We start from the raw sequence: 27,353 nt of genomic DNA on the forward strand, positions 1-27,353 counted from the left end.
TGGCTCTGTTGATCAGAACACAAACAAGACTTTGCCTCAGGCTTGTTGTCAGACACACACACACACACCAACAAACACACGCTTGTAAACAAGCAATGCTGTTTGTCTCCCCGGCCCGGCACGCACCGTCCGTGACTCACTAAGACACCAAAACATTGACTAAACGGCCATGCGTATATACAGTATCAACATCAAAGTGGAGCCCGTTCATCTTCCCCATGCAGTACAGTAACCAGACCGATGCATTGTGTTTTTATTGTTTTCCTCCGTGTCAGGATAACCTCTGTCTCGCTGACTGCCATGTTCCTCCAAGAGGAATCAGTGTGTGTGTGTGTGTGTGTGTGTGTGTGTGTGTGTGTGTGTGTGTGTGTGTGTGTGTGTGTGTGTGTGTGTGTGTGTGTGTGTGTGTGTGTGTGTGTGTGTGTGCGTGCATGCGAGATTATATGAATAGTTCAGGGAGTGCTGTTCCAACATGCAATGACGACGGTTAAACTTTTGGTCCTCCCAAAAATACCAGAGTATGCACGCACGCACGCACGCAGACACAGACACACATGCACACGTGTGCACACACACACACGGAGGCTTTCACTTTGGTGAGCCTGCCACAAAGTGATAGGAGATTTCATCACAAACACGTAAACACACTGCCGCTGTACGGCACATGTCTGCTCCACACGTCGCTTTGAAGCCCCGTCCGTGTCTGCATATAAACACACTTTCAAACGATAATGAGCCTTGATTCATCAACACCACTGTATGTGTCTTTGTGTGCCTTTGATTTACCGTGAGTGTGTGTGTTTGTGAGTGTGTGAGTGTGTGTGCATGCGTGCGTGCGACACATGTATTATTTGCGCATGTATTATCGTACTATACGAGGGCCAAAAGTCCCCACAACTATAGTAGAATGTCAGCAGTAGTCATTTCTGTGGTCCTCACAAGAAAATTGGTATATGCTTAAAAGAAACCAACATACGTTTACAATTATGAAAAGTGATTCAGGTTAGATTATAGATTCGTTTAAGTCGGGGGTGTACCAGAGGTGGGCCGCAAAGGTTGTTTTTGTTGACTAAAACTAAGACGAAAACTGTTCGTCGACTAAATGAAAACTAAGCTATGATGACTAAAGCTAAGACTAAATATAATATTGACAATTTCGTCAACAGCTGAAAACTAGGCTAAAATGCTAGGAAGGGGACTAGTGGACAGTAGATCCAGTAGAAGTCATTTTACACTTGGTTGCATGCTGAAAATAAATCGGCGATTGCTCACGTGCACTTAGTAGTTTAGAGTTAAACATGGTTTAGTTTTAGATTTAGTTTTTGATTTAGTTGTGTGCCAGTTTCAGCTCACAGTGAAACATGGAGGAATGGCAAAACGTATAAAAAATTGCATTCATAAAATTGCCTTCCAAAAATGTTGGACATAGTAGCAGTGTGTGTATGTGTGTGTGTGTGTGTGTGTGTGTGTGTGGGTGGGTGTGGGTGTGTGGGTGCATGTGCGCGATTGCTTTACTGTGGTTTTCGATATCTTGCATAATCAAATGAAAACTGCCTTTTCTTTTCTTTTCTTTTTCCTTTCCAGGAATTAAATATTGTTGCACGTGTTGCTATGCAACAAATACTCATGCACGAGTATTGGTCAATAATATTGCTTAGCAACCACAATGTATTTACCATAAATCAAAACCTAAAACACCCGAGGCTATATACGGCAAACGTTTCTTCTTTATTTTTTTCTCCACAGCTCTGTCTTTGTATCACCGCCAGTTTCTCACTGCTAGGTTTACTTAATTCATTGTATTGTGTTTGTTGTGCTTCCAGGTGGACGTGAGGACCAGGTTGCTGGAGGCCAAACACCAGGAGGAGAAACTCACGATGCAACAGAGCCACGACGCAGATGTGCAGAACGTAAGCACGAAAGGCCCCCAACACGCACGCACACTCAGCTTTTTGTAATTATTATTATTGTTGTTGTTCTTCTCATGACTCAGACAGTAACATCGAACTATAAATGCACCGAGTCTCTGTAATCCCTGTACAGCTCGAAGAACCGTTCGCCTTCAAATTTAGACACACGCGCTCCTCCGCCCCCCCCCCCTGCAGTGCCCGGCCTTGAGTCGGTGCGGGATACACAGTTGTCCAGAAACACCACGAATGCCCAAATTAGCCAATTGGTCACACCTGATCACCCCTTAGATCTCCATATATGGAGCCGGCCTGTGCTGACATCTCAATGGTGTTCTGACATCTGCGTAGACTCCATTGTACGGAATTTACCAAAACAGGGCTATAAAATCACCTATCTTGGGAGTGTGATCCCTCCGTAAGGCGTCCGATGGTCAGACATAAGTATATGGAAACCACTCGGCTGTTACTTTTCACTGTGCTATACAAAACCAAACAAACAGATGACGTGTCTTTTTACTTTTTATGCCTTTCACGCACTCACTCATACACAATATACACATACAGAATAAACCCTGATACTAAACTGGAGAAGGAAAATACAACGTGCCAGTCTGTGTAATATAAGCGCCTTGCTTTGGCCTAGTAAACTAGTCTATATTTCTGTTGTAGTTCAGTCGGTAGTTGCAGCAGGTAGCAGCAGCAGGTAATTTAACTGTAGGATACAGAACAGATTGATCATGATCACAGCATGCTATCGATCGTATGACTATTTATATGGGATATTTGGAAACAACGTTATATAGATATATATTTACTGTACGTACCAATTCCAGGTCTGATCTCCATCGGATACTTTTCCACACTAAGCAAAACAAGTTCGGCGCATGCGCATGAACCTTTACCGTGCACTTCCCAGACAGCCGTTAGATGGCAGTAACACTCCATGTATGATATTTATATATATATATTTGTTATGATAATATGATTGCAACTCCACACCTCCTACTTGGACTGTGTTGTAAACGAACAGGCCACACATACTGTAGCTAATACGCACAAATACAAAAGTATTAAAAGGTCCTAACTATTTAAAAATATAACTAGGCACACAAATAAACATTCAACACAGCCACTTGAAAGGTCTTGCAAACAAACAAAAAAGTGGCTACAAATAAAGAAAAACTTAAGCCTAATAGTGTGCTGGACTCACACAACAAACACAGTCATTAGTCTTTTGTTGTCTTTAGTCTTTAGTCAATCAACTTATTGTTGATCTTCTGACGGAATGAGGACTACCAGCCTCCGCACATCGCGATGAAGAATGGTCGTTTGCCACGACACCTCGTTCTTCTTCACCTGGGACCAGCTGATGGGCGCGCAAGGGCAAGTCTGCACCTTGACGTCCCTGACGATACCTCGACCATCTGGAACTGCTTCCACGACCCGGCCCAGCCGGAACCGGCCTCGCAGCGCATTCTGGTCCGCTATCCACACCACGTCGCCGACAGACACGTTCCGGGACGAAACGTGCCATTTCTGCCTGACGAAGAGGTGAGGACCTGCCAGCTGACTCCATTTCTTCCAGAACTTATCCACTTCCAGTTGGACTGCTCGCAACCGACTGAAAGGATAAGCTGGGAAGTCGAAGCCTCGAGTATCTCCCTCTGGATCCACTCGCCCCAATAGAAGCGAGTTGGGCGTAACGATGTCCACGGACTCCTCCTGGAGTTGAGTCCGGGCACCAATCGGTCTCTCATTAGAGAGGTTTGCAGCAAGGAAGAGAAGAGTCTGGAATTCCAACGCCGTCAGGTCTTCAGCCTCTCCCACACTGCTCAGTGCTCTCTTAATGATGCGGACAGCCGCTTCCGCTGCCCCGTTGCGGTGAGGTGAATCTGCTGGGCTGAACTTCCACTTCCAGTCGATCCCAGCCACCGCCGCTCTGTGTTGGACCATATCTTTGTCTATGGTCGCCAGGAATGTATAGAGGTCCACCAGTGCAGGTCTTGCCCCTACGAAATTGGTCCCCGGGTCAGACCACAGCTTGCGTGGATGGCCTCTAAGAGCCGTGAACCGATGGAAGGTCTGGAGAAATCCCTCAGTGGACAGGTCAACCACCAAGTCCGCGTGAATGGCCCGCGAGGCCATGCAACAAAAAACCACACCCCAGACCTTCTTTTTTACACGATGTCTCACAGAGTCCCTCACGGTGTATGGCCCGAACAAATCCAATGCAGTGTATTCAAAAGGACGTGCTGGGTTTGTGCGCTCCACCGGGAGATCACCCATTACTTGAGAACTTAACTCAGCTCTCCTCTTCCGGCACCCCAGACACTGGTCGATCACCCGGCGTGCGACTCGTGGCCCCTGTACAATCCAAGCCTTCCTCCTTATCCGCAAGATTGTTCCAGCAACCCCCTCATGGTTGATGCGGTGTGCCTCCTCGGCCAGGAGGGTGCTAAGCCGCGTTCCATACGGAATCAGGGGAATGCCATCACTCGTGCTCGCGGTTTGGATGCGACCACGGCACATCCACAGGCCTGTAGCCTGGTCTCTCCCCACCACCAAGCGATTGAGGGTGCTTGTGGGGAATGATACACCTTCTTGGGCAGCAAGACATAAGTCCCTGAATGCCGCTTTGCGCTCCTTGCTCGACAGCACAGCCCCCCACCGTACATGATGGTTGGTCTTGTCGCGCAACATATGGAGGAATCTTCGCACAAAGCCCACAACGCCACAGAAGAACGACAGAGGGCGGTCTTTCGTCAAGTCCACTTGATCCACGAGCCCTTTGCCCCACAACTTCTGCAGCCCATCGACAGCTCCTACAGGCGCAGATCCCACATCCGTTCTGGGCGCAGACCCAGTGTCACCAACTGTTGACTCTCCGTCGCTGACTGGAGAAGCAACTTTGTCACTGCACTGTCGTTGTCGTGCTGCCTGCGCTCTGGTGGTGACTGCAGAGAACGCCTTCCGTTGTAGCGTCCTCACCTCTTCTCTTGATGCAGCAGCTACATCTGCAGCGGACTTTATAGGCCATTCACAGAGCGGTTTGGCTAGGAAAGCAGGACCGTTCTGCCACACAGAGTCCTCGCCAAGCTGCTCAGGAGAACACCCATCTCTTGTGACGAGGTCAGCTATGTTATCCTTCTCTGAGACCCACCACCAGTCAGTTACCGGGCCTGCCTTCTGGATCTCTCCCACCCGGTTAGCAAAGAATGATTGAAAACCATAACTGTCACGTTGTATGGCCCCTAACACCGTCTGGCTGTCTATCAGGTGGAACCATCTTTCAATCTCCAGACGGCTCTGCTTCTCCATGAACTTTCTTAGCCGGGAGGCGAAGACGGCCCCGCAGATCTCTGCCTTCACAGCGTCACCCTTTTGGTCTAGTGGAGCCAACTTGGCCTTTGACTCCACCAAACGCACCTTGGTCCCGTTCTCGGTTTCCCAGCGTAGGTACATCACAGCACCGTATGACTCCGAGCTCCCATCGGAGAATGTGATCCCCCAGGGTTTGCCCACCGGTCCGGGAGGCATGATACACCTGGGAAAAGTGACTGAACTCAAACGGGCATATTCCTTGAATAGGACTATTGCCTTACGTCGCAGCTCGTCAGGTAGCGGGGCATCCCATGTGTCCTTGACTAATTGTCCGGCCGCCTGAAACGCCTTCCTCACCAGGATGACACCCTTCTGCTTCATCGGCGTAGCGAGGCCGATGGGGTCATAAAGCCCTGCCACCTGACTGAGAAGCGTGCGGCGCGTGAGAGGGTCAGGTGTCTTTTCCTCCACCTCTCCTTCGACTAGGTCCTCCGCGACCCGCATTTTCGCCTTTCTTGGGGAGAAGTTGATTCCCATCATGATGAACAGTCTGTCCTCTGCAACATGGTACCCCACCCCCAAGGCCTTGTTGTCCTCTTCCCGCATCTGGTTGGGTAACAACAATGTCTCAGGCCTGGAAGGCCCTTCTGCTCCCCTCCCACTGTGGCCGGACCGTATCCAGGGCTTCAGATGGAAACCCCCGGCCGCCAGAATGGTTGTGACCCCCTCCAGAATCACCTCCAGTCTTTTGGGATCATTATGAGAGGCAAAAATGTCGTCCACATAAGAGTTCTCAATGATGATGCTCTTCTCCTCTGCTCGGTCGCTGAACTGGGGCAAGCAGGCTGTCTCGCGCATTGCCACCTGCGCAATGGCGCCCGACGGTCGGTCTCCCATGTTAACTCTCACCACGGCGTAGTCTCTGATCTCCTCCGCTGGTGAGTCTCTCCAGAGGAACCGGTGAAGGTGCACTTCCCGCTCCTCTAACCACACAGAGTTATACATCTTGGAGATGTCCCCAATGGCTGCGTGCAACCCTTCCCTGAACCGCAGCAGCACGGCACGTATCGAGTTCAATACGTCCGGACCCTTGAGCAGAATACTGTTCATACTCACTCCCTCGAACTCCTGACTGCTATTCCACACGATCCGTACTGGTGTGGAGGTGGAGTGTGGGTTGGGAGCTACAAGGTGGCTTATCCACCACACAGCTCCTTTCCATTCATCCATTTCAGCCTGCGACAGTAGAACAGCAGCTCCCCGGTCTAGCATGTCCTGCATTTGCCGTTTGTAAGCCTCTTTCCACACTGTGTCCTTTTCAAGGCGCTTTTCGGACCTCCTAAACGTGGCCTCAACTGCTCTGCGGTTGTTGGGAAGTGTGGATGGGTCCTCTTTCCAGGGATAGCTGGAATCCCAGTGTGGCTCCTTGCTGTGCGCGTCCTCCAGTCGGTAGGTTAAGCCGCTCTTTATGACCTCGAGCTCTCTCTCGTCGGCCAACGACATCTCCTTCCCTCCAGGCGCACATTTCCCACACCGGCAGCCGCCACACTTAGGATCACAGGCGGCCCCAATACTGTCCCACTCAAGCCATTTCAGAACCTCAGCGTTGGAGATAGCCATAGTCTGAGCAACTGCAGGGTCTTGTCCTGGACCACTACGGGGAACCTTGATCGCGATGGCCTCTGCTCTCATAGTCCAGGCGCAAAGAGTTTGGGTTAAGGTCGCTCTCTCGACCAACTCCGACAGCTCTGGATGGGCTCCACTCACACATTTTCCGAGAGGACCTTCCCAGAGAATCAAGTCCCCGTGTCTCCTCATCCGTTGAGGAGCTAGTCTACCCTCCCGCGCACTGATGAGCATTTCAACCCTGTCTGGGCGCCGCAGGTCGCCTGACTTCACATCACCCGGGAAAAATCTCTCCAGGCTCTCCGAGTCCACCGTGTAGCCGACCCGTGCGATCTCATCCAACCCATAACAAAACATGTCATGGTTACTCCACGTTCCTCTCTTCGTCCCCACCTTTAGGCCCACAGAGTACTTTTTCGTTTCAACTTTCGTTGTCATCCCACCCACTCCATGCACGAGAAGTGTGACGGGCTCTCCCTCGAGACCAAGTCTCTCGGCTGCTTGGTGCGTGACATAGTTTGTGTCAGATGCTAGATCTATTAACGCCCCCACCCAGTCCCCTCGCTTCGTTGTAACATCAAGCAACATGAAAAGAACTGGGCCGTCGTTTGACTTATCCTTGTCCACACACGCAGTAGTCTTGTTGGAAAAAGCCTTGCGTATGATTTCCAACTGCTCATCCGTCAGCTTCGCTGCAGCCAGTGCAGCCTCCTGCTGTTCCGTAGGGCCTCGAGCGTTCCTCTTCTGCACCGCCTTGGTGGTGCCTTCCTTCCCGCTCTTTGCTGCATAAGTGTCACTAGGCAATGGTGCTTTGTTGAGACAGAGCATGTAGTGATGGTCGCATGACGCCTCCCCCTTCTTACATTCCTCTTTTCTGCATAGAAAGTTCTGTTTGCAGGCTCCATCATGCTTAGGGCCCAAGCACTTAAAACACGCCTTTGTCTTCTTTGCATATTCTCTCTTTTCAGCCACGCTGGCCTTCCGGAAAGATCTGCACCTGTACAATTGCCCCGAGTGTCCTTCCTCCCCGCAGACCACACAGGAACCTTGCGATGAGCAGCTCTCTCCATGCGCCTTCCCCTCGCTCATCGATGCTTTGGTGTACGCTCGCTGCTCGTGCTGATTTCTTCCTGTTGACTTGCCGGGAGAAGGTACCGGCCCACCCGTCTTGGCAGGAACCGGTCGCTTGGGCTGAAGTTGCTCTCGCCGCACAAGAATAGTTTTCTGGCTGACCAGAAATGCTAAAAATCTGTCAAACCGGTTTAGTGCGTTGACCCCGTTCACTGGGTCACAACTGTGTGCAAGCCACCGGTCGAGCAAATAGTTTGGCAACTTGCTCTCCAATGTACGGACTACTAAAGGATTGTTAATAGCGCCTGCGCACCTCAAAGCAGTCAGGTCCAGTACAGCTCGTTCCACTTCGTGAATTAAGTGTAATGTCTCCTTTGGCTGGTTTTCTCGCACTACTGGCAGCTCCTGCAACTCCATTATAATGTCTTCCGTAATTTGCGAAACATCGCCATATCGGTCATCCAGTACATTGAAAATGTCCTGTGCAGTGTAACAATAGCCCAGCCTGAGTTCGTTGGTCAACGCGACAGCTATACTGTCCCGCAAGTGATACAGCAGCAGATCAGGGGACCCTGATGGGTCAGCCATTCCCTGCAGTCTGAGCCACTCCTCTCTCCAACGAAAATAGCCCCTTCTGTCGCCGCTGAACTTGGGAAGAGCCATCGGAGCAATGGCTAGCCTTGGCATTGCGGCAGCCACCGCAGCAGCCTGTTGAACTTGCGGTGGCGCTGCTGGTACTGCGCCCGGCAGAACCCCGTATCCTGGCGGAGCCGCGTAGACCGCCGGTGCAGAGGGTGCGAGTCGTCCAGTAGCCACGTTGACAGCTGGTGTAAGGCCAAAGCTAGGTGCTGGTGGCCCCAGCCGGACCCGTCGCCCAGGAGCTGGTGACCCTCCCGTGCCGCCCCGTGCCTGGCCCTTTAATGTCCTCAGAACCTTTTTCACCTCCCGGTCCAAGTCCTCAAGGGTTTCCCGCATTTCAGCACCATTAATTTTAGGAACATAGTAGGCCCACCTATCTACCACCCCACCAAGATCAGCGAGATCAGCACTCAGGACATCTTGCATCATGTCATAATGTCCCTGAGTTGCATCCTGTTCCTGGGTGGCACTAGCCAGGTCAGTTTCTAGTCTATTTTTGACCTTTGCATACCTGGCTGCCACTGTGGAAATCCATAACGTGTCCCTGAGCTTCAGCATTATGCTATCATACCTCTGCTTGCTACTGTCAGCCTTCTGTTTCACACCATCCACCACATTATCATGGTCAGTGCCCCTGTCGTCAAGTGGAACGTCGTCTAGAATGGCTAAATAATCCTCTGTGACAACCCAGAGTGCCTCATGTAATGATACAAGCTTCAACTGTTCATTTGCCATTGCATCCTCTGTGAGCTCATCAAAACCCCTCTCAATTTTGTTCAAACCCTTGGTTAAATCCCTCTGAACGACAGAGCGTTGGCTCTTCACATCATCTAAAGACGCCATGACAACAGTTAGTGTGTATTCAGTACAATGCTTTGGTTTGCCTGTAATGCTTGCCACAAAATGTCACTACTCCTCAGTGGCACAAGAGTGACACCTTGTGGTCGTTTCAGCGCACAACACGCAGCGCCGTTGTTTACGTGCGTCTACTACGTGTCACACAAAATGGCGGCGATGACGTCACTCAAAACTGACCTTAGTGGGCGTCTCCTCCGTGGTAGTCAAGATGGCAGCCAGCAACAATGTTTTTAGCATTAGCAAGTGAGCTTAGCAATGTCTATAGTCTTAAGCACTGTCAGCAACAATGTTAGCTTGGTTTGACTGCAATGTCTATAGCACTTCAGCAACAATGTTAGCTCGGTTTGACTTGCAATGTCTATTTAAGCACTTTCATCAACAACGTTAGCTTGAATGGACTTAGCAGTGCCTATTGTAAACTCCCATCATCATCATTTGCGCATCACCACAAAGACACGGTCGTTGGATGGTTGACAGCGTTTTTTACAGCCGCAACCACCAGGCACAATTTAATGCAGTCCTCCCGTGCGTCCTCTCCGTAGCGATGGTGCTCCTCCTCGTCTTTGTTGAGCAGGCCCTGCGTCACCCGGTCGTCCGTCCCGATCTCCTCCTTCCAGCGAGGTTAGCATCGGCTCCCGACGGACCAAATTCCAATGACGGTTTCAAGGCACCCTTTTCCCTGACAAAGAACGGAGCTAGTCCACCGTCCCCTTGGCGCACAGACTGGCTTTTATCACCGTACTTTACAGATGCAAAATAACAGCTGGTTATACAAGGTTACCGTATACCAGGTTGTTAAATTACTGTACGGAATTTACCAAAACAGGGCTATAAAATCACCTATCTTGGGAGTGTGATCCCTCCGTAAGGCGTCCGATGGTCAGACATAAGTATATGGAAACCACTCGGCTGTTACTTTTCACTGTGCTATACAAAACCAAACAAACAGATGACGTGTCTTTTTACTTTTTATGCCTTTCACGCACTCACTCATACACAATATACACATACAGAATAAACCCTGATACTAAACTGGAGAAGGAAAATACAACGTGCCAGTCTGTGTAATATAAGCGCCTTGCTTTGGCCTAGTAAACTAGTCTATATTTCTGTTGTAGTTCAGTCGGTAGTTGCAGCAGGTAGCAGCAGCAGGTAATTTAACTGTAGGATACAGAACAGATTGATCATGATCACAGCATGCTATCGATCGTATGACTATTTATATGGGATATTTGGAAACAACGTTATATAGATATATATTTACTGTACGTACCAATTCCAGGTCTGATCTCCATCGGATACTTTTCCACACTAAGCAAAACAAGTTCGGCGCATGCGCATGAACCTTTACCGTGCACTTCCCAGACAGCCGTTAGATGGCAGTAACACTCCATGTATGATATTTATATATATATATTTGTTATGATAATATGATTGCAACTCCACATCCATATTTGGGCATATTATGCCTGATAAATAACTCCATATCTGGGCATAAAAGGCACACAGACATAATAACTATGGGTGGGGCATGCATTTCCAACTTGCATCGTTCCAAGTACGCTCAGTGCACTTAATTTATATTTACTAGACAAGTGGTCCTCAAACTCTTTTGACTCGGGTCACTCTTGCAAGTAACTTAGTGACTAAGTGACTAACGAGCACATTACAGTCATGTCATATTGCGGTACGCAACATATGGGCATAAAATGGACACAGACAGACTTGTTTGTTGTATCGCGTCGTGCACAGGAAACTCACGAACGATGCCTTGTGATGCCAAAAGCGTGGTAAATGTTGCATCTGTGCCTATAAATGCTCCAAGTCTCTGTACGTACGGTACGTGTGTATACGTCTTGTAATCCACGTAACTCAAGGACCGTTTGCCCCGCCGACTTCAAACTTGACACGCGCGTTCCACACCTCCCCACTGGGCAGTGCAGTAGTGCCCCGTGGTCGAGTGCGTCGGATGGCCCGGTTGTTCAGAACCAGCACAAAGAGCCTCTGCCCCCGGGGCTCTGGACCTGATCACCCCGTTATATCCATATATGGAGCTGGCCTGTTCTGACATCACAACACTCCATACTGTATTATGGGCATAACAGTGACACAGATGGAGCTTGCCTATTCTGACATCACAATTATGTTCAGGAACTGCCTATACTGACTGGCACAAAAAAAAAACTCTCTGGCTTTGACAGCCCATACGTCTAAACGGAAAAAGTCCTATATGATTGCATTATACAACGTTAAGCAATGTTAAACTCAATTTGCCACTCAATTTGCCATTCACTTCATGCTTGCGCATATTACCCTCTATTGATCACACCTGATCAACCCCCCCCAACGGGCACTGTTCTATAGTTTATATAATATATTGTGCTATATATAAAGTGCTTCACATGGTGTCTGATTGCTTATTATCCCAGCCTCTATGTCTTATAGTAACACATTATTCAGGCACATTCCAGCCACCTCTTTTTGCTCATTAGAACGTCTCTACGCGGCGTCATGAAACAGCGACGCGTGCCTAGACGGTAACATCATCCTACAGGCCGCAGGTTTCTGCATTGTTCTATTTTTAAGTGGTGCCAGTACAGTACAGTGACAGTACAGTACAGTACAGTACAGTACAGTACAGTACAGTACAGTACAGTACAGTACAGTACAGTACAGTAGAGGGTACAGTAGAGGGACCCCCACACGGTAGCTCTGTCATTTCTCAACCGTTTCGGACACGGGCAGGCTCGCCGTAATCGGGCCGGCACCCTGGGTGTGTTCCTGTGGGTCTTGAACTCCCCCCCCCCCCCCCCCCGGGACCCCCACACGGAGTTGCACCACTTACTTCACACGGGTGTGATTTTATTTCTTTGTGTCGGCTTGAGCGGTTCTAGTTTGTATATGATAGTTGAATAGTTTTGCGAAAAATTCAAAGATATTGCTGCTATTTGTCTCAAAAGGCTTTATACTCTCTCTATGTATCAACGACCCAATGTGACATATGGCTCTGTTTACACAATGCTGTACCCCCCCTCCAACTATACTTTATATATACTTTCCACATTTTCAACAGTTTATATTATATTTTGACACTGGCTTTGGCAATGTAAACGTATAAACATACAGTACGTTTACTCTCATCTCATCGCAACAAAGTTCCATTTGAGTTGTGTTGAATTGAATTGGATTTCATCCGCACGCACACACGCGCACACACACACACACACACACACACACACACACACACACACACACACACACACACACACACACACACACACACACACACACACACACATGCATTTGTGTGCATGAGAAGGTTGCCACCTTGCATGGTTTCCCCCGTCATCGGTTGTAAAGCGTCAATGTATAAAGTGATTCGGCTAAAAGTGTTAGATATAAATGCAACTGTGTTTCAGCTATAGTGCTCAATCCCAACTGCCGCCGTGTTGTCGTGAGCTTGTAGATCTGCTATACTGCAGTGGTGCATGTTAGACGTGCGAGTGTCCATATATATGAAAAGCGTAAATTAGGTGGTGGTGGTGGTAGCCCGTCCCAAGGTGCCTATATGAAGCGTTTCTTTGAGTTCCAACCTGCTGGCTAATGAAAAGAAAAGAAACAGCACCCCTCCTCCCCTCCACTCGCACCCACCCTCTCCTCCACATATACGGTATAATCAGCTCTTCATCACTTTCCTCAGAGGGTCTTCAAAGCCTCTCGGCGGCTCTGGTGCGGGTGGGGGGGGGAGAGAAAAAAGAAACAAGGCAGTGAAGACGGTTTAATTTCTAGCGGGTGGGCTATCAGTTAGGCTTCAGATCAAGCACCTGGGATCTGTCACGTCCCTCCGTCGTTCCCTTTCAGCCACACAGAAGCTTTTAATAAAATAAAAAAGGAAAAGGAAAAACACTCCAATTTTCTCTCCCCCCCGTTTTAAACTGTCCGTCGCTCTCCTTTGTGTTTGACACGAGACAGGGTGACAGCTCCCCTCGCTCTCTCTGTCTCTATAGCTCTCTCTCTCTCTCTCTCTCTGTGTGTGTGTGTGTGTGTGTGTGTGTGTGTGTACTGGCTGTGTCATTGCAGGGGAAATCACACTAATTGCACACAGATTGTGAGCCACGTCTGATTCAATTCTCTGTGCATTTTGCTCCAGCCGTCCCCCTATAATGTCTTCAAAGGCGACCGGTTGGTGGGATGGGGTGTGTGTGTGTGTGTGTGTGTGTGTGTGTGTGTGTGTGTGTGAGCACACACATACACACACACTGCAAAGAGTGCCAGTGAAAGCTGCCTTCTAGCTTTAATTAGCGCTCTTCTGAATAATGTATACGCAGGGAAGCAGGGAAGGCTAGTGGTCATTGTCTTTTTGCCTAAAGACGAAACAGGACGGGTGTAATGAGAGAACAGGCCCCGGCATTGTTTACTAATGGCTTTGGATCGTGTGTGTGTGTGTGTGTGTGTGCTTAATCACTGCAGGTGTTAAACCCGTTACAACAATGGAGTGCAAAAACAATCAGCTCTATTACACACACACTCGCACACTCGCACTTGCACTCACACTCTCTCTCTCTCACACACTCACACACTCACACGTCGCTGTATATCCCTGAGGCAGATGTGCATCATGTGATGTTGTGAAATGAATATGTTGCAATGAAGTCAAGCGGACAAGGAGCCGTGTGAAATGCGACGCGTCGTTAAATGCCGGCAGACATTAATAGATCCGCTTATAGCTGTACTGTGTGTACTGTACAGCTAAGAAATTATTCATAAGAAAGTGAAACACTGTAGTCAATCTGTACAGTATACATATATTTGTGCAGTGTGTGTGTGTGTGTGTGAGAGAGAGTGTGTTCAATGCCTATGTAGATGCACTCATTAGTAGGGACGGAGCTTGATAACCGATACGTCAATACAAAATGACGAGCTCCATCCCTTCTCATTAGGAGAGCTACTATAAGCACTAAAACAATCATCCCTGCCCTGGTGAAAATATACATAGTGAATGATGTGCTCGCACTTAGATGTGCGCCCGTGATTGTGTATACAGTGCGCCTGGACATCACGCCTTCTTCATTTGGGGTCCTGGTTTGGGTGTTTTCCTATACGGTGAAGTCACGCCCTTCTAAATGTGTGAATATGGCTGTGTTAATTGGAGACGCAAACAAAGGTGTTTTGTTTTCGAACTGTCGAATTGGCTCCTCTTTTGTTAGCTCGAGAGGGTTAGCTTGACAAAATAATGGATTCATGTCTGCAGAATCCTGCACTATATGACACTTGGTGCATGCTCGCACTATCCATAATAGGACCAAAACAATCTCACTGTATATACGATTCCATCTGAAATACTGGACGCTGTACTGTAGCTCCTCTTACACCAGTGGTTTTCAACCCTTTTCGTATCAAGGCCCATCATTTATTCAGCATTTCAGCCACAGACACAGCCATTTGATGATATTTAGCCTCCGATAATATTTTGTTATCGTCGCATATATGTAGGGTTTTGTCCACAATTCGATTTATTGACGTTGGTATACCACAAGTTAATCAAAATAACAATCATTTTACATTCTCTCTAATTGTGTATACACTTCTTGTAAATCAAGTGAATGCAGATGAGATGTTTGACAATAAGGTAACTATTTGAGAGTGTAAAATGAAACCAAATGGACCTGTATGGGTCCGTTTTACACTCAAGAGTTAAAGGGGGTAGAGATAGAGATAGAGATATACTTTATTAGTCTCCCGAGGAAGAAATTTGTCTTAGACAAAGGGCCCGCATGCAAGCGTAGCCCTAGTCCATGTCGCCACAGTGCAGCGCCAAATACATCTTTCTTGCATCATAGAAAAAAAGAGGAAGAAGAAGGATAGGGGGGGTGGAGAGGGGGGGGGGGGGGTAAGAAGACTTGGGTGGGGGGGGGGGGGGGGGGTAATGACAGATAGGGAGGGGGGGGGGTAGGGGCAGATTATCACACACATTACAGTTGCATTGTGCAGGCACGAAATGACTTGGGTGGGGGTGGGGTTGATTTTGGGTCTGAACAGATAAAAAACACTGATCCTAACGCCACGCTTCTTTGAAGGGCTGCCTTAGGGCAGGAAAAAAAAACGTTCAGCCGGCAGCGGGGAGGGGGGGGGGGGTAGAGTGGGGGGGGTGTGGGTGAAGGCGGTGTGTCGTGGAGGTGTGTGTGTGGAGATCAATAGTCTGTGTAGAGTTCGTTGTTTATGTTAGCGTTTCCTGGGCTCCTATCGTATCTGGTCGCCAGAGGTCACGTCGTCTCAGAGTCCCAGATAGTGAGAGGAATAACAGCAAGCTGTACAGACGTTACGGCCTTGGTTCCCAGGCGCAAGGCTCCACAGTAGGTTGTGGGAGGGATAGGGGGGGGGGGCACGTGCTTTCGTTCCTGTCCGCTGTCTTCCATCCTTGGGCCGAGTTCTCAGATTATGGCGAGAGAAAGTTTTATTTCACTCATCTTCTTTAGTAAATTTTGCCCGTGAAGAAGATCCCTGAAACTTAGTCTCTCGATCCGTGCTTATACCCAGCCTCTGCTCCAAGGCGCTGAGCCGTTCTGAAAGTCTCTGCGCGTTGTTGTCATTCCTGCGAATCAACTCAGCCAAAGTCATGGACATGCTCCCCACTAGTTTACAAAGATCATTTGTCACGGCGAGCGGTATGGAAGGCCCGCCGGTGCTGGCGACACCTCCCTTCAACATTTTAGCAATTTGAATAATTTTCCGGTAGATCAGGCCGCCTAGTCCAAAAAGCAGCCCTTTTACCACCATTATGCCAATAATCCAGATGTCTTCAATGTCTACCACCGTAAGCACGGAGAGACAGAGGATATTCCAATTTTCACGGTAACCATCTCTGGCGTACCCAGCCGGGAAAGAACCTGGTGGGCAGGTCGGTTCGTCGGCACCGGAGTGTTTGTCCGAGAAAATCTTGTCGAAAGCGCTCAAAGACCAATTAATTAGTTCCATGTTTGTTCAGAGATAGACAGGAGACAGTGGAGAGGGACCACGCGGTAGCAGGGAATAGAAGGTGGGAGAGAGAGGGAGGGAGAAAGAGCGTCCGCCTTCTTCAGATAGCAAAGTAAGGGTGTCGGTGATTTCAGTCAAAAACCCTTAGGTTTCGTTTTTGCCTTGGGACACAAGCTTTCATCCAATCAGGATAGAGAGTCAAAAACGAAACCTAAGGTTTTTTGACCCCCAGGGGTTAACTGGGGACAGGGAGGAACTCCTTATATGGTCAGCACACTCTATAGTAGAGAGGATTATCACAACAAAACAAAAAAATAAGTGATATTTGAATTAAGTGAAATCACTGACTCTACCTTTAAAGATCCATTTGGTTATACCACCTCTCCATCATTTAGCATGGAGGGACCACCTGGAACCCCCCCTCAAGGACCACTGGTGGTCCCCCGGGCCACTGGTTGAGAACCTCTGCTCTATACAGGCATACTGGGTGATAGAATAGTTGGCACCCTTAAAAGCTGTCATTTCATTTCCAGCTCCCAAGTGCGATCCCTCTGAACCTTGGAGCCGATACTATACTGCTGCATGCCTTGTTCCAGTCGGTCTAAAACAAAAATAAAAGCATTATGGCCTTTCTTTTGGGTCGAAACACATGGGGGGGGGGGGGGGGGGGGGGGGAGAGGGGAATTGGACGTCCCTAAATGTTCTGTTAACTTTCTGCCTCTATAATACTCTATACTCTCCCACAGTTGCTTTCATCTCCCTGTCTCTCCCCGGCTCTCAGCGTGACAGGCTTATCAACTGAGTGCACTTATATGACACCGAAATGTCTGAAAGCATATCTCTGTTACGGACATTTGGAGTGCTTTTGTGGAGGGTTTCACTCCGTTTTTTCTTTTCTTTATTTTCTTTCTGTGTGTGTTTGTGTGTGTGTGTGTGTGTGTGTGTGCGCGTGTGCGCACCAGCGTCCTCCCTTCGTCTGTTGGACTTGTCCTGTCATTTTGTCGTGCAAATTGGATGTGTTGTTATCATTTGGTTGCTTGAGTGTGTGTGTCTGTGAGCATGTGAGTACATCTGAAATCTGAGAGCTTCCCCCAGTCAGTCAGTCAGTCAGTCAGTCAGTCAGTCAGTCAGTCATCACAACATCCACACACCAAATATCACTACCCAAGGAATAGAAGAATAAACATGATGCCGCACCACCCGATAAGACAACCAAGACCCATCACAGCCGATCTACAAGCTCACAACGTGTTTTTTTTTTTTTACTGGGAAGTCATATTTTGACAGCATCAACTGCCTGTCATAATTTCACCCCCATCCTTAGGGCCCCAAATCACACCTTCGAAAGCACGAGTGTCTGTTTCAAAAGAAAAGTGTTTTTTTTTTTACTGGGGAGTCATATTTTGACAGCGGAAACTGCCTGTCATAATTTCACCCCCCTCCCTATCTAATTATTGGACAGTATTAGGATGTTGATATTGATTTTGTATATCCATCCTTAGGGCCCCGAATCACACCTTATGATTGCAGCTTAGCAATGGCACCGGGTGAAACATGGGGTACAAAAAAACATAATACTGTATATACAAAAAAAAAAAATATATATATATATATTCCCTTCCACATTGGAACTGAGAGCAGCCAGGCTGTCTGGTACTCCATCTCTCCCTGGGTGTCGGCAGGCTCATAATGGGCAGAGATGGAAGCACTTCCACCATGTAGACATGCATGTATAGATGTTCTGTATTGAAAACTTTGCTTGAGTAGAAGAAATGTACTAAAAGTATAAGAAAAGTATTGGCATCAAAATATATGCCGACAGTAACAAAAGCTATAAACTCGTCATGGCGGAACTTTTCCATTTCACACCTAACTCATTTTAGACCCGAGGCTTATTCGTAAAAAAAGAGATATGACGTACATTTTCCGTTCGTTGTCAATTTCATTTAACGTTTGTGTTGTGCCACAAATTCACGTCATATTTGGCGGACAAAGCCGGACTTTTGACCTGATTTCTCCTTTTCATTGTCGATGGCGAATATGAGACGTGTGTGGACGAAAGCTGTAGCGCCCCTCAAAAAAAGAAAATAATAAAGAAAACGCATTTCATATCCTGATTTCTGAGAAAATAAATAAATGCTGCAGAGGCATTCATGGCAAGGTATGACAATATTTATGACCAGGTCTAAATCAAATAAAAACGTTTTAGTTTACTTTTAAATGGGACTAAATTAAAAAAAAAAAAGTATGCAAAGTATCTAGCAACTAAAGAGGAATTGTAGTGGAGAAACAGGGCTTGCAAGCGGAAGCTTTCCCCACAATGGGGATGCTGGGGTTTCAGTGGTTAACAGTGTGAGGGGCTGGCTGTCATCATACTAGTCTGGCTCTCCATCTCTCCCCGTGGTGTCATGCCACTAATGGCAGACAGCTGCTCTCCTTGCCTCATCACACCTGCACCAGGTGTTGCTGTCGCACTCAATTAGTCTGCAGGACTCCCAGGTTATGGCGTAATGACTGTATTAACAGCCTCCCGCGGGTTACGGCATAATTACTGTACTGTAGGCTTATGCTCTCAAACCGCATCATTCAAACTTGGTTTGTGACCAACAGCAATGATATGATTTTTCAATAGTAAAGAGGGTAAAAAAATCCAAATGTGACTGAGGTAAACTTCACTTGAGTGTCATAGCATACGTTTATAGGTGTGTGTGTGTGTGTGTGTGTGTGTGTGTGTGTGTGTGTGCGTGTGTGTGTGTGTGTGTGTGTGTGTGTGTGATGCGTGCAAATAATTGACAAAACTATATCAAATATAAAAAAAAACATCATGCATTAGTATAAGTATTAGTATAAGACCCTATTTTTGCCGGTAACCCTTCTTTGCCTTTTTTTTTAACTAGTTTGAAAAACATTAGAACATTGTTAAACTAGCCAATATACATCGACACGTTGTGAGCTTAGTTTAGGGATAAGTGTAATGCAGAGAAAGTTTAACTATTCTGGATCGTTCGATGGCTACTCGAGGACAACTCCTTTTCATAAGATCTGTGTTATAGTTCTCTGTGGGATCAGCACTCTTCCCCCCCCCCCCCACACACACAACTTTTCTTTCCTTTCTTCTAATATCGGCTAAATAAATAAATCTCCTGTGGCAGATTCTGGACCGAAAGAACGGCGAGATTGAGGAGCTGAAGGCCGCGCACCGAGCCAAGCAGCGAGACTCCGAGGAGAGCGTCCGCAAGCTGGAGAAGAAAGGTGAGAGGTGGTGTTTACACCAGGCCGTCTCGGGACACCCAGGCTTAGAGAGAGCGGGGTGGGACGCGGCTCCCAACGCGGAGCCCCCGAGGGTGTAGTTTGATGCTCGCCAGCTGTCTGTTCAGTCCCAGAAAGGGGGATCACAAAATGTCCTGGTCCGTCCGTCCGTCCGTATATGTCCGCCCTTCACCTATTTTTTTTAATTTGCAAAAAATATCTACAAGCTCACAACATATTGCAATTGTTTTTATTTTTGTGCCACAATTTTTGTATTTTGCCAGTTTTTCATGTGTCTTTTGAGGTGACAGTACTTCATTAGACACCCTGGAGTCGTTTTTATGTGCAATGGTGTATCAACTTTGTATTTAGGGTTTCTTTCTGGAGGCTGATAAAAACGACATTTTAACAAATACTGTACACTTTTTTTTTTTTATATAACAATAAGACCTGATGATCATGTTTTAGGGTGAAAAACAAAATGACGGCACCACTCCGTCTTTAAGATTTGTTCAGGATGTTTGTTGCGGGAGTCCCAGGTCATTGTGTCTGTGTGTATCCCCGCCCACAGTTCAAAGAGTGTTGAAGGAGTCCCAGGTCATTGTGTCTGTGTGTGTATCCCCGCCCACAGTTCAAAGAGTGTTGAAGGAGTCCCAGGTCATTGTGTCTGTGTGTATATCCCCACCCACAGTTCAAAGCGTGTTGCGGGAGTCCCAGGTCATTGTGTCTGTGTGTATATACCCACCCACAGTTCAAAGAGTGTTGAAGGAGTCCCAGGTCATTGTGTCTGTGTGTATATCCCCACCCACAGTTCAAAGAGTGTTGAAGGAGTCCCAGGTCATTGTGTCTGTGTGTATATCCCCACCCACAGTTCAAAGAGTGTTGAAGGAGTCCCAGGTCATTGTGCCTGTGTGTATATCCCCACCCACAGTTCAAAGCGTGTTGCGGGAGTCCCAGGTCATTGTGTCTGTGTGTATATCCCCACCCACAGTTCAAAGAGTGTTGAAGGAGTCCCAGGTCATTGTGTCTGTGTGTATATCCCCGCCCACAGTTCAAAGAGTGTTGAAGGAGTCCCAGGTCATTGTGTCTGTGTGTATATCCCCACCCACAGTTCAAAGAGTGTTGAAGGAGTCCCAGGTCATTGTGTCTGTGTGTATATCCCCGCCCACAGTTCAAAGCGTGTTGAAGGAGTCCCAGGTCATTGTGTCTGTGTGTATATCCCCACCCACAGTTCAAAGAGTGTTGAAGGAGTCCCAGGTCATTGTGTCTGTGTGTATATCCCCGCCCACAGTTCAAAGCGTGTTGAAGGAGTCCCAGGTCATTGTGTCTGTGTGTATATCCCCACCCACAGTTCAAAGCGTGTTGAAGGAGTCCCAGGTCATTGTGTCTGTGTGTGTATCCCCACCCACAGTTCAAAGCGTGTTGAAGGAGTCCCAGGTCATTGTGTCTGTGTGTGTATCCCCACCCACAGTTCAAAGCGTGTTGAAGGAGTCCCATGTCATTGTGTCTGTGTGTATATCCCCACCCACAGTTCAAAGCGTGTTGAAGGAGTCCCAGGTCATTGTGTCTGTGTGTATATCCCCACCCACAGTTCAAAGCGTGTTGCGGGAGTCCCAGGTCATTCGCGAGAGCAGAGAGAAGCAGATGGGCGAGCTGAGGAAGATGTCGGATCAGAGCGCCGACTCTCTGAAGGAGGAGTGGGAGAAGAAGGTACGATATACTGTACAGTGCGAGAAGTTGAAGGCCGTGCATATCTTAGATCGCTGTGTGTGTGTGTGTATCCCAACTATATCCCCATGCAAGATAGAAGCCCCGGAGCTTCGGTTATATATGCTTATAGCTGTGTGCGGGTGTCTCGCACCGGAAATTTGCCGATCTACAAGCTCTCGCAGCAGCGTTTGACACGTACGTATAGAGTCTGTAGATCGGCTGGTTTTTGGTGCTCGACACCCGCGCGCAACCAAGTATAACTCAGGCTTTAAGTCAGAGGAAGAGGCTTTGATAGCATGAGACTGGCAGGCTTTGCTACGGTAGTGTTGGGGAGGGGAAGGGAAGGGAAGGGAAGGGAAGGGGATCTGTATTCTTTCATCCCAACCCAACTTACTTGGGTTTTTTTTCTTTTTTTGGTGCTGAAAAATTAATGCCCTGTGCCCTGGGAAAACTGTGTTTTCAATCCCCGCTAATGCTGGCTAACTGAGCCGTCAGCGCTCTGTTAAGATCCCTAATGAAATTTCCACTCATCTTTTCAGGGTCGCTTATCGCATCGTAAGCAGACTTGAGAGAGAGAAAAATAATTCTCCCATGTAATAAAATATATCGTTTTATTCTTTTAGTTCCCCTTTTTAGACGAGGTTTCACTTTGATTGATCGAGCGATTGATCGAATGAATTCATGCTTTATCAACGCGTTTGTAAAGAGCTCGACAATAGTATACAGTTAAAGCTCTGCTGGGAGCCGTTTTTTGCTTTTGTGGTCCGTGGTACTCGATTCATCATCAAGCCACACAATACATTCAATACGTAACAAAAGTGGTGTGGAGGATGCCACTCCCACGTGGGCTCCAAACAACTCACTGAGAGAGTGAGTTGTTCGGGGCAAGTTATAGCAGGGGATAAACACAATGTGAATGAGAGCAGGCACTCGACAAGTCTCAAGGAAATGGATAAAGACATGGACAGTGACATATCCAAAAGAGGGACGATAAAAAAGGCCGGATGCAACAATCAGACAATTCTCGCCACCGAGGCACCAGGTTTTTCGTCGCCTGGTCGGGGGAGACTTTGGCATCAGATGATGACGTTCTTTGACTCTGAGGTCAAGGGAATGACCACTGCAGATTCCCAGCGCTGAGTCAGTGGGAGTGTCCTTAGCTCAGCTCCTGCCTCTCGCCTTGAGACTACCTTTGTTGTTGTCACTTTTCTCAATTTCTTCTTAACGGTCGTTTTAATGTACGTTTACAGCAACGTGTTCCGAAACTGCACGTCGAAGCCGTCAAATATGACCTCCTGACTCTGTTGGATACGGTCATATATATGGTCGGTCACTTTGGTAAAAGGTGACGACCGACCGTCGGTTTCGATCATGGATGCATTTTAAAAATGTATATAACCGTATAAAATAGATCTTAACGTTAAAATGATTTGTCTACCTGTGGGAAAACAGTGATGCTCTGAATTACTTGGTGTATAAAAATCTCCGCTGCCGTGTCAGAGAAGGAACAGTGATACATCTCTCCTCTCCTATAGGTCCACGCTGCCGTGTCGGAGATGGAACAGGAGAAGTTTGAGCTGCAGAAGAAACACACGGAGAACATCCAGGCTCTGCTGGAGGACACCAACCTCAGGCTGGCCAAGATGGAGGCCGAGTACAACACCCAGACACATGCTGCTGTAAGTCACCAAATACAGTACAACACCCAGACACATGCTGCTGTAAGTCACCGAATACAGTACAACACCCAGACACATGCTGCTGTAAGTCACCAAATACAGTACAACACCCAGACACATGCTGCTGTAAGTCACCGAATACAGTACGACACCCAGACACATGCTGCTGTAAGTCACCAAATACAGTACAACACCCAGACACATGCTGCTGTAAGTCACCGAATACAGTATACAACACCCAGACACATGCTGCTGTAAGTCACCGAATACAGTATACAACACCCAGACACATGCTGCTGTAAGTCACCGAATACAGTACAACACCCAGACACATGCTGCTGTAAGTCACCTTAATACAGTACAACACCCAGACACATGCTGCTGTAAGTCACCGAATACAGTACAACACCCAGACACATGCTGCTGTAAGTCACCGAATACAGTACAACACCCAGACACATGCTGCTGTAAGTCACCAAATACAGTACAACACCCAGACACATGCTGCTGTGAGTCACCGAATACAGTACAACACCCAGACACATGCTGCTGTGAGTCACCTTAATACAGTACAACACCCAGACACATGCTGCTGTAAGTCACCGAATACAGTACGACACCCAGACACATGCTGCTGTAAGTCACCGAATACAGTACAACACCCAGACACATGCTGCTGTGAGTCACCGAATACAGTACAACACCCAGACACATGCTGCTGTAAGTCACCGAATACAGTACAACACCCAGACACATGCTGCTGTAAGTCACCGAATACAGTACAACACCCAGACACATGCTGCTGTGAGTCACCAAATACAGTACAACACCCAGACACATGCTGCTGTGAGTCACCTTAATACAGTAAGACACCCAGACACATGCTGCTGTAAGTCACTGAATACAGTACAACACCCAGACACATGCTGCTGTAAGTCACCAAATACAGTACAACACCCAGACACATGCTGCTGTGAGTCACCGAATACAGTACAACACCCAGACACATGCTGCTGTAAGTCACCTTAATACGGTACAACACCCAGACACATGCTGCTGTAAGTCACCTTAATACAGTACAACACCCAGACACATGCTGCTGTGAGTCACCAAATACTGTACAACACCCAGACACATGCTGCTGTAAGTCACCAAATATAGTACAACACCCAGACACATACTGCTGTAAGTCACCAAATACTGTACAACACCCAGACACATGCTGCTGTAAGTCTCCAAATACAGTACAACACCCAGACACATGCTGCTGTGAGTCACCAAATACAGTACAACACCCAGACACATGCTGCTGTAAGTCACCAAATACAGTACAACACCCAGACACATGCTGCTGTAAGTCACCGAATACAGTACAACACCCAGACACATGCTGCTGTAAGTCACCTTAATACAGTACAACACCCAGACACATGCTGCTGTGAGTCACCGAATACAGTACAACACCCAGACACATGCTGCTGTGAGTCACCGGATACAGTACAACACCCAGACACATGCTGCTGTAAGTCACCAAATACAGTACAACACCCAGACACATGCTGCTGTGAGTCACCGAATACAGTACAACACCCAGACACATGCTGCTGTGAGTCACCGAATACAGTACAACACCCAGACACATGCTGCTGTGAGTCACCTTAATACAGTACAACACCCAGACACATGCTGCTGTAAGTCACCAAATACAGTACAACACCCAGACACATGCTGCTTTAAGTCACCAAATACAGTACAACACCCAGACACATGCTGCTGTAAGTCACCAAATACAGTACAACACCCAGACACATGCTGCTGTGAGTCACCAAATACAGTACAACACCCAGACACATGCTGCTGTAAGTCACCGAATACAGTACAACACCCAGACACATGCTGCTGTAAGTCACCAAATACAGTACAACACCCAGACACATGCTGCTGTAAGTCACCAAATACAGTACAACACCCAGACACATGCTGCTTTAAGTCACCAAATACAGTACAACACCCAGACACATGCTGCTTTAAGTCACCAAATACAGTACAACACCCAGACACATGCTGCTGTAAGTCACCAAATACAGTACAACACCCAGACACATGCTGCTGTAAGTCACCGAATACAGTACAACACCCAGACACATGCTGCTGTAAGTCACCGAATACAGTACAACACCCAGACACATGCTGCTTTAAGTCACCGAATACAGTACAACACCCAGACACATGCTGCTGTGAGTCACCTTAATACAGTACAACACCCAGACACATGCTGCTTTAAGTCACCAAATACAGTACAACACCCAGACACATGCTGCTGTAAGTCACCAAATACAGTACAACACCCAGACACATGCTGCTGTAAGTCACCGAATATAGTACAACACCCAGACACATGCTGCTGTGAGTCACCGAATACAGTACAACACCCAGACACATGCTGCTGTGAGTCACCGAATACAGTACAACACCCAGACACATGCTGCTGTAAGTCACCTTAATACAGTACAACACCCAGACACATGCTGCTGTAAGTCACCAAATACAGTACAACACCCAGACACATGCTGCTGTAAGTCACTGAATACAGTACAACACCCAGACACATGCTGCTGTGAGTCACCGAATACAGTACAACACCCAGACACATGCTGCTGTAAGTCACCAAATACAGTACAACACCCAGACACATGCTGCTGTGAGTCACCGAATACAGTACAACACCCAGACACATGTATGCTGCTGTGAGTCTTAAATAGAGGTATCTGAGCACCAATCACAAACATTCAATCGAGAACTGACCAATCGAACACAAGGCAGTTATAACGGTACACATAATTAGCAAAAGATCAAACACTGATGCATAGAATTGGCACAATCAAGGTCATCATGGCATAACCTCGTGAAGTGGCTCTTACAACAGGCAATCTGTTAAAACGTCGGCTGCATAATTTCTGATACCGATGTAGCCCAAAAAGTCAAATAATGGCCAACCTCGGTCTGGCTCTAGTAGTGGGTACTGACTCAATCTGTTCAATTTACAATTTACAATTTAGGCATTTAGCAGACGCTCTTAATCCAGAGCGACTTACATTAAGCAAGAACAAAAAAGCATGGGAATGCATCACATAAAAACATTTATCATGAAACATGCGTAAGCTAAGAAAGTAACAGTGGAATATATATACTACTATGCTATACATATGTACTATGACGTGCTATGACTACATACAATGCAATTATAGTGCTGTCTACATAACATGCTATAAGTCTGTATCAAATGCTATCTAAGTCTACAGAAATGCTATCTAAGGGGGTGGGGTAAGTGCTATGGGCCATGATGGAGTCTGAAAAGGTGGGTTTTCAGACTACGGCGGTATGTTCTGAACATACAGTGTCGTGCCGTACAGTACAGTACAGTACAGTACAGTGCAGTACAGTACAGTGCAGTACAGTACAGTACAGTACAGTACAGTACAGTACAGTACAGTACAGTACAGTACAGTACAGTAGGAAGACATGTTGTCTTTAGTTTGATGCAGTCCCACAGCAGCAGCACAGTGAAGAAAGAGATTCATTGAGAACACATCTGCCTTTCTCCTGCATGACACACAGTATGGTCCTGTACACCAGATAAATATACGACACCCTTCTAAACCGCTCCACAAGACCAGCGTGTCCACTGTAACGCTGTCAAATCATTTCACTGTAAACTTCAATTTAACTCCAAACTTCAATTGGCGTCAGATGGCACCGGCGGCCCTCGTTGAGTGCAGCCGTGCAACGGTTCACAGACAGTTCACATACTTTACACACTGGCTGAGATTGTCTCTCTTATCTCCTTCCTCTCTCTCTCTCTCTCTCTCTCTCTCTCTCTCCACACAATATAAAACCTTTTAATGTACGATGAATGCATGTGGCTGCACACGCGTGCGCGGACGCACGCAGTGGCACGCACGCACGCACACAAACACACAGCGGCAACCGTGCACTGTGATGAGTCATGAGTTTGTAGTTTGTACGAGTGGCGCTATTTTCCCTATACTTTTGAGAATTTCTGGACATTAATGAAAATTGAAAAAAAAAAAAAATAGGCCAAAATGGGGACATCAGGTTGGAAGTGATAGATGCATAGAGGTTAGATAGAATGCAAGGATTAGCCACTCTGGGGGCCTATAATCACATGCAAGAATGTCACAGGTGTGTAATGATTCACTCAACCCACAATGCGGTTCAAATCATGATATTTACAATTATATATATCTCTCTCTCTCTCTGTCTCTCTCTCTCTCTCTCTCTTAAACCCAAACCA

At 47.4% G+C, this 27,353-nt stretch overlaps 1 protein-coding gene across 1 annotated transcript in view; it reads left to right on the plus strand.

The window, feature by feature from the left end:
- Nucleotides 1-1,361: 1,361 nt before the first annotated feature.
- Nucleotides 1,362-27,353, plus strand: part of LOC308323460 (centrosomal protein of 112 kDa-like) — a gene marked incomplete at both ends in the record, with an annotated part of 108,776 nt that continues 82,784 nt past the window's right edge. The window contains 5 exons of the mRNA XM_080775190.1: nt 1,362-1,379; nt 1,824-1,910; nt 19,553-19,652; nt 21,241-21,359; nt 22,895-23,038. Of these exons, the coding sequence (XP_080631316.1) occupies nt 1,362-1,379; nt 1,824-1,910; nt 19,553-19,652; nt 21,241-21,359; nt 22,895-23,038 (468 nt within the window). The remainder of the gene's footprint in view (nt 1,380-1,823; nt 1,911-19,552; nt 19,653-21,240; nt 21,360-22,894; nt 23,039-27,353) is intronic.

Source organism: Protomyctophum bolini (assembly GCF_963924005.1).
Source record: "Protomyctophum bolini genome assembly, chromosome: 11".
NCBI classification, from domain to species: Eukaryota; Metazoa; Chordata; class Actinopteri; order Myctophiformes; family Myctophidae; genus Protomyctophum; species Protomyctophum bolini.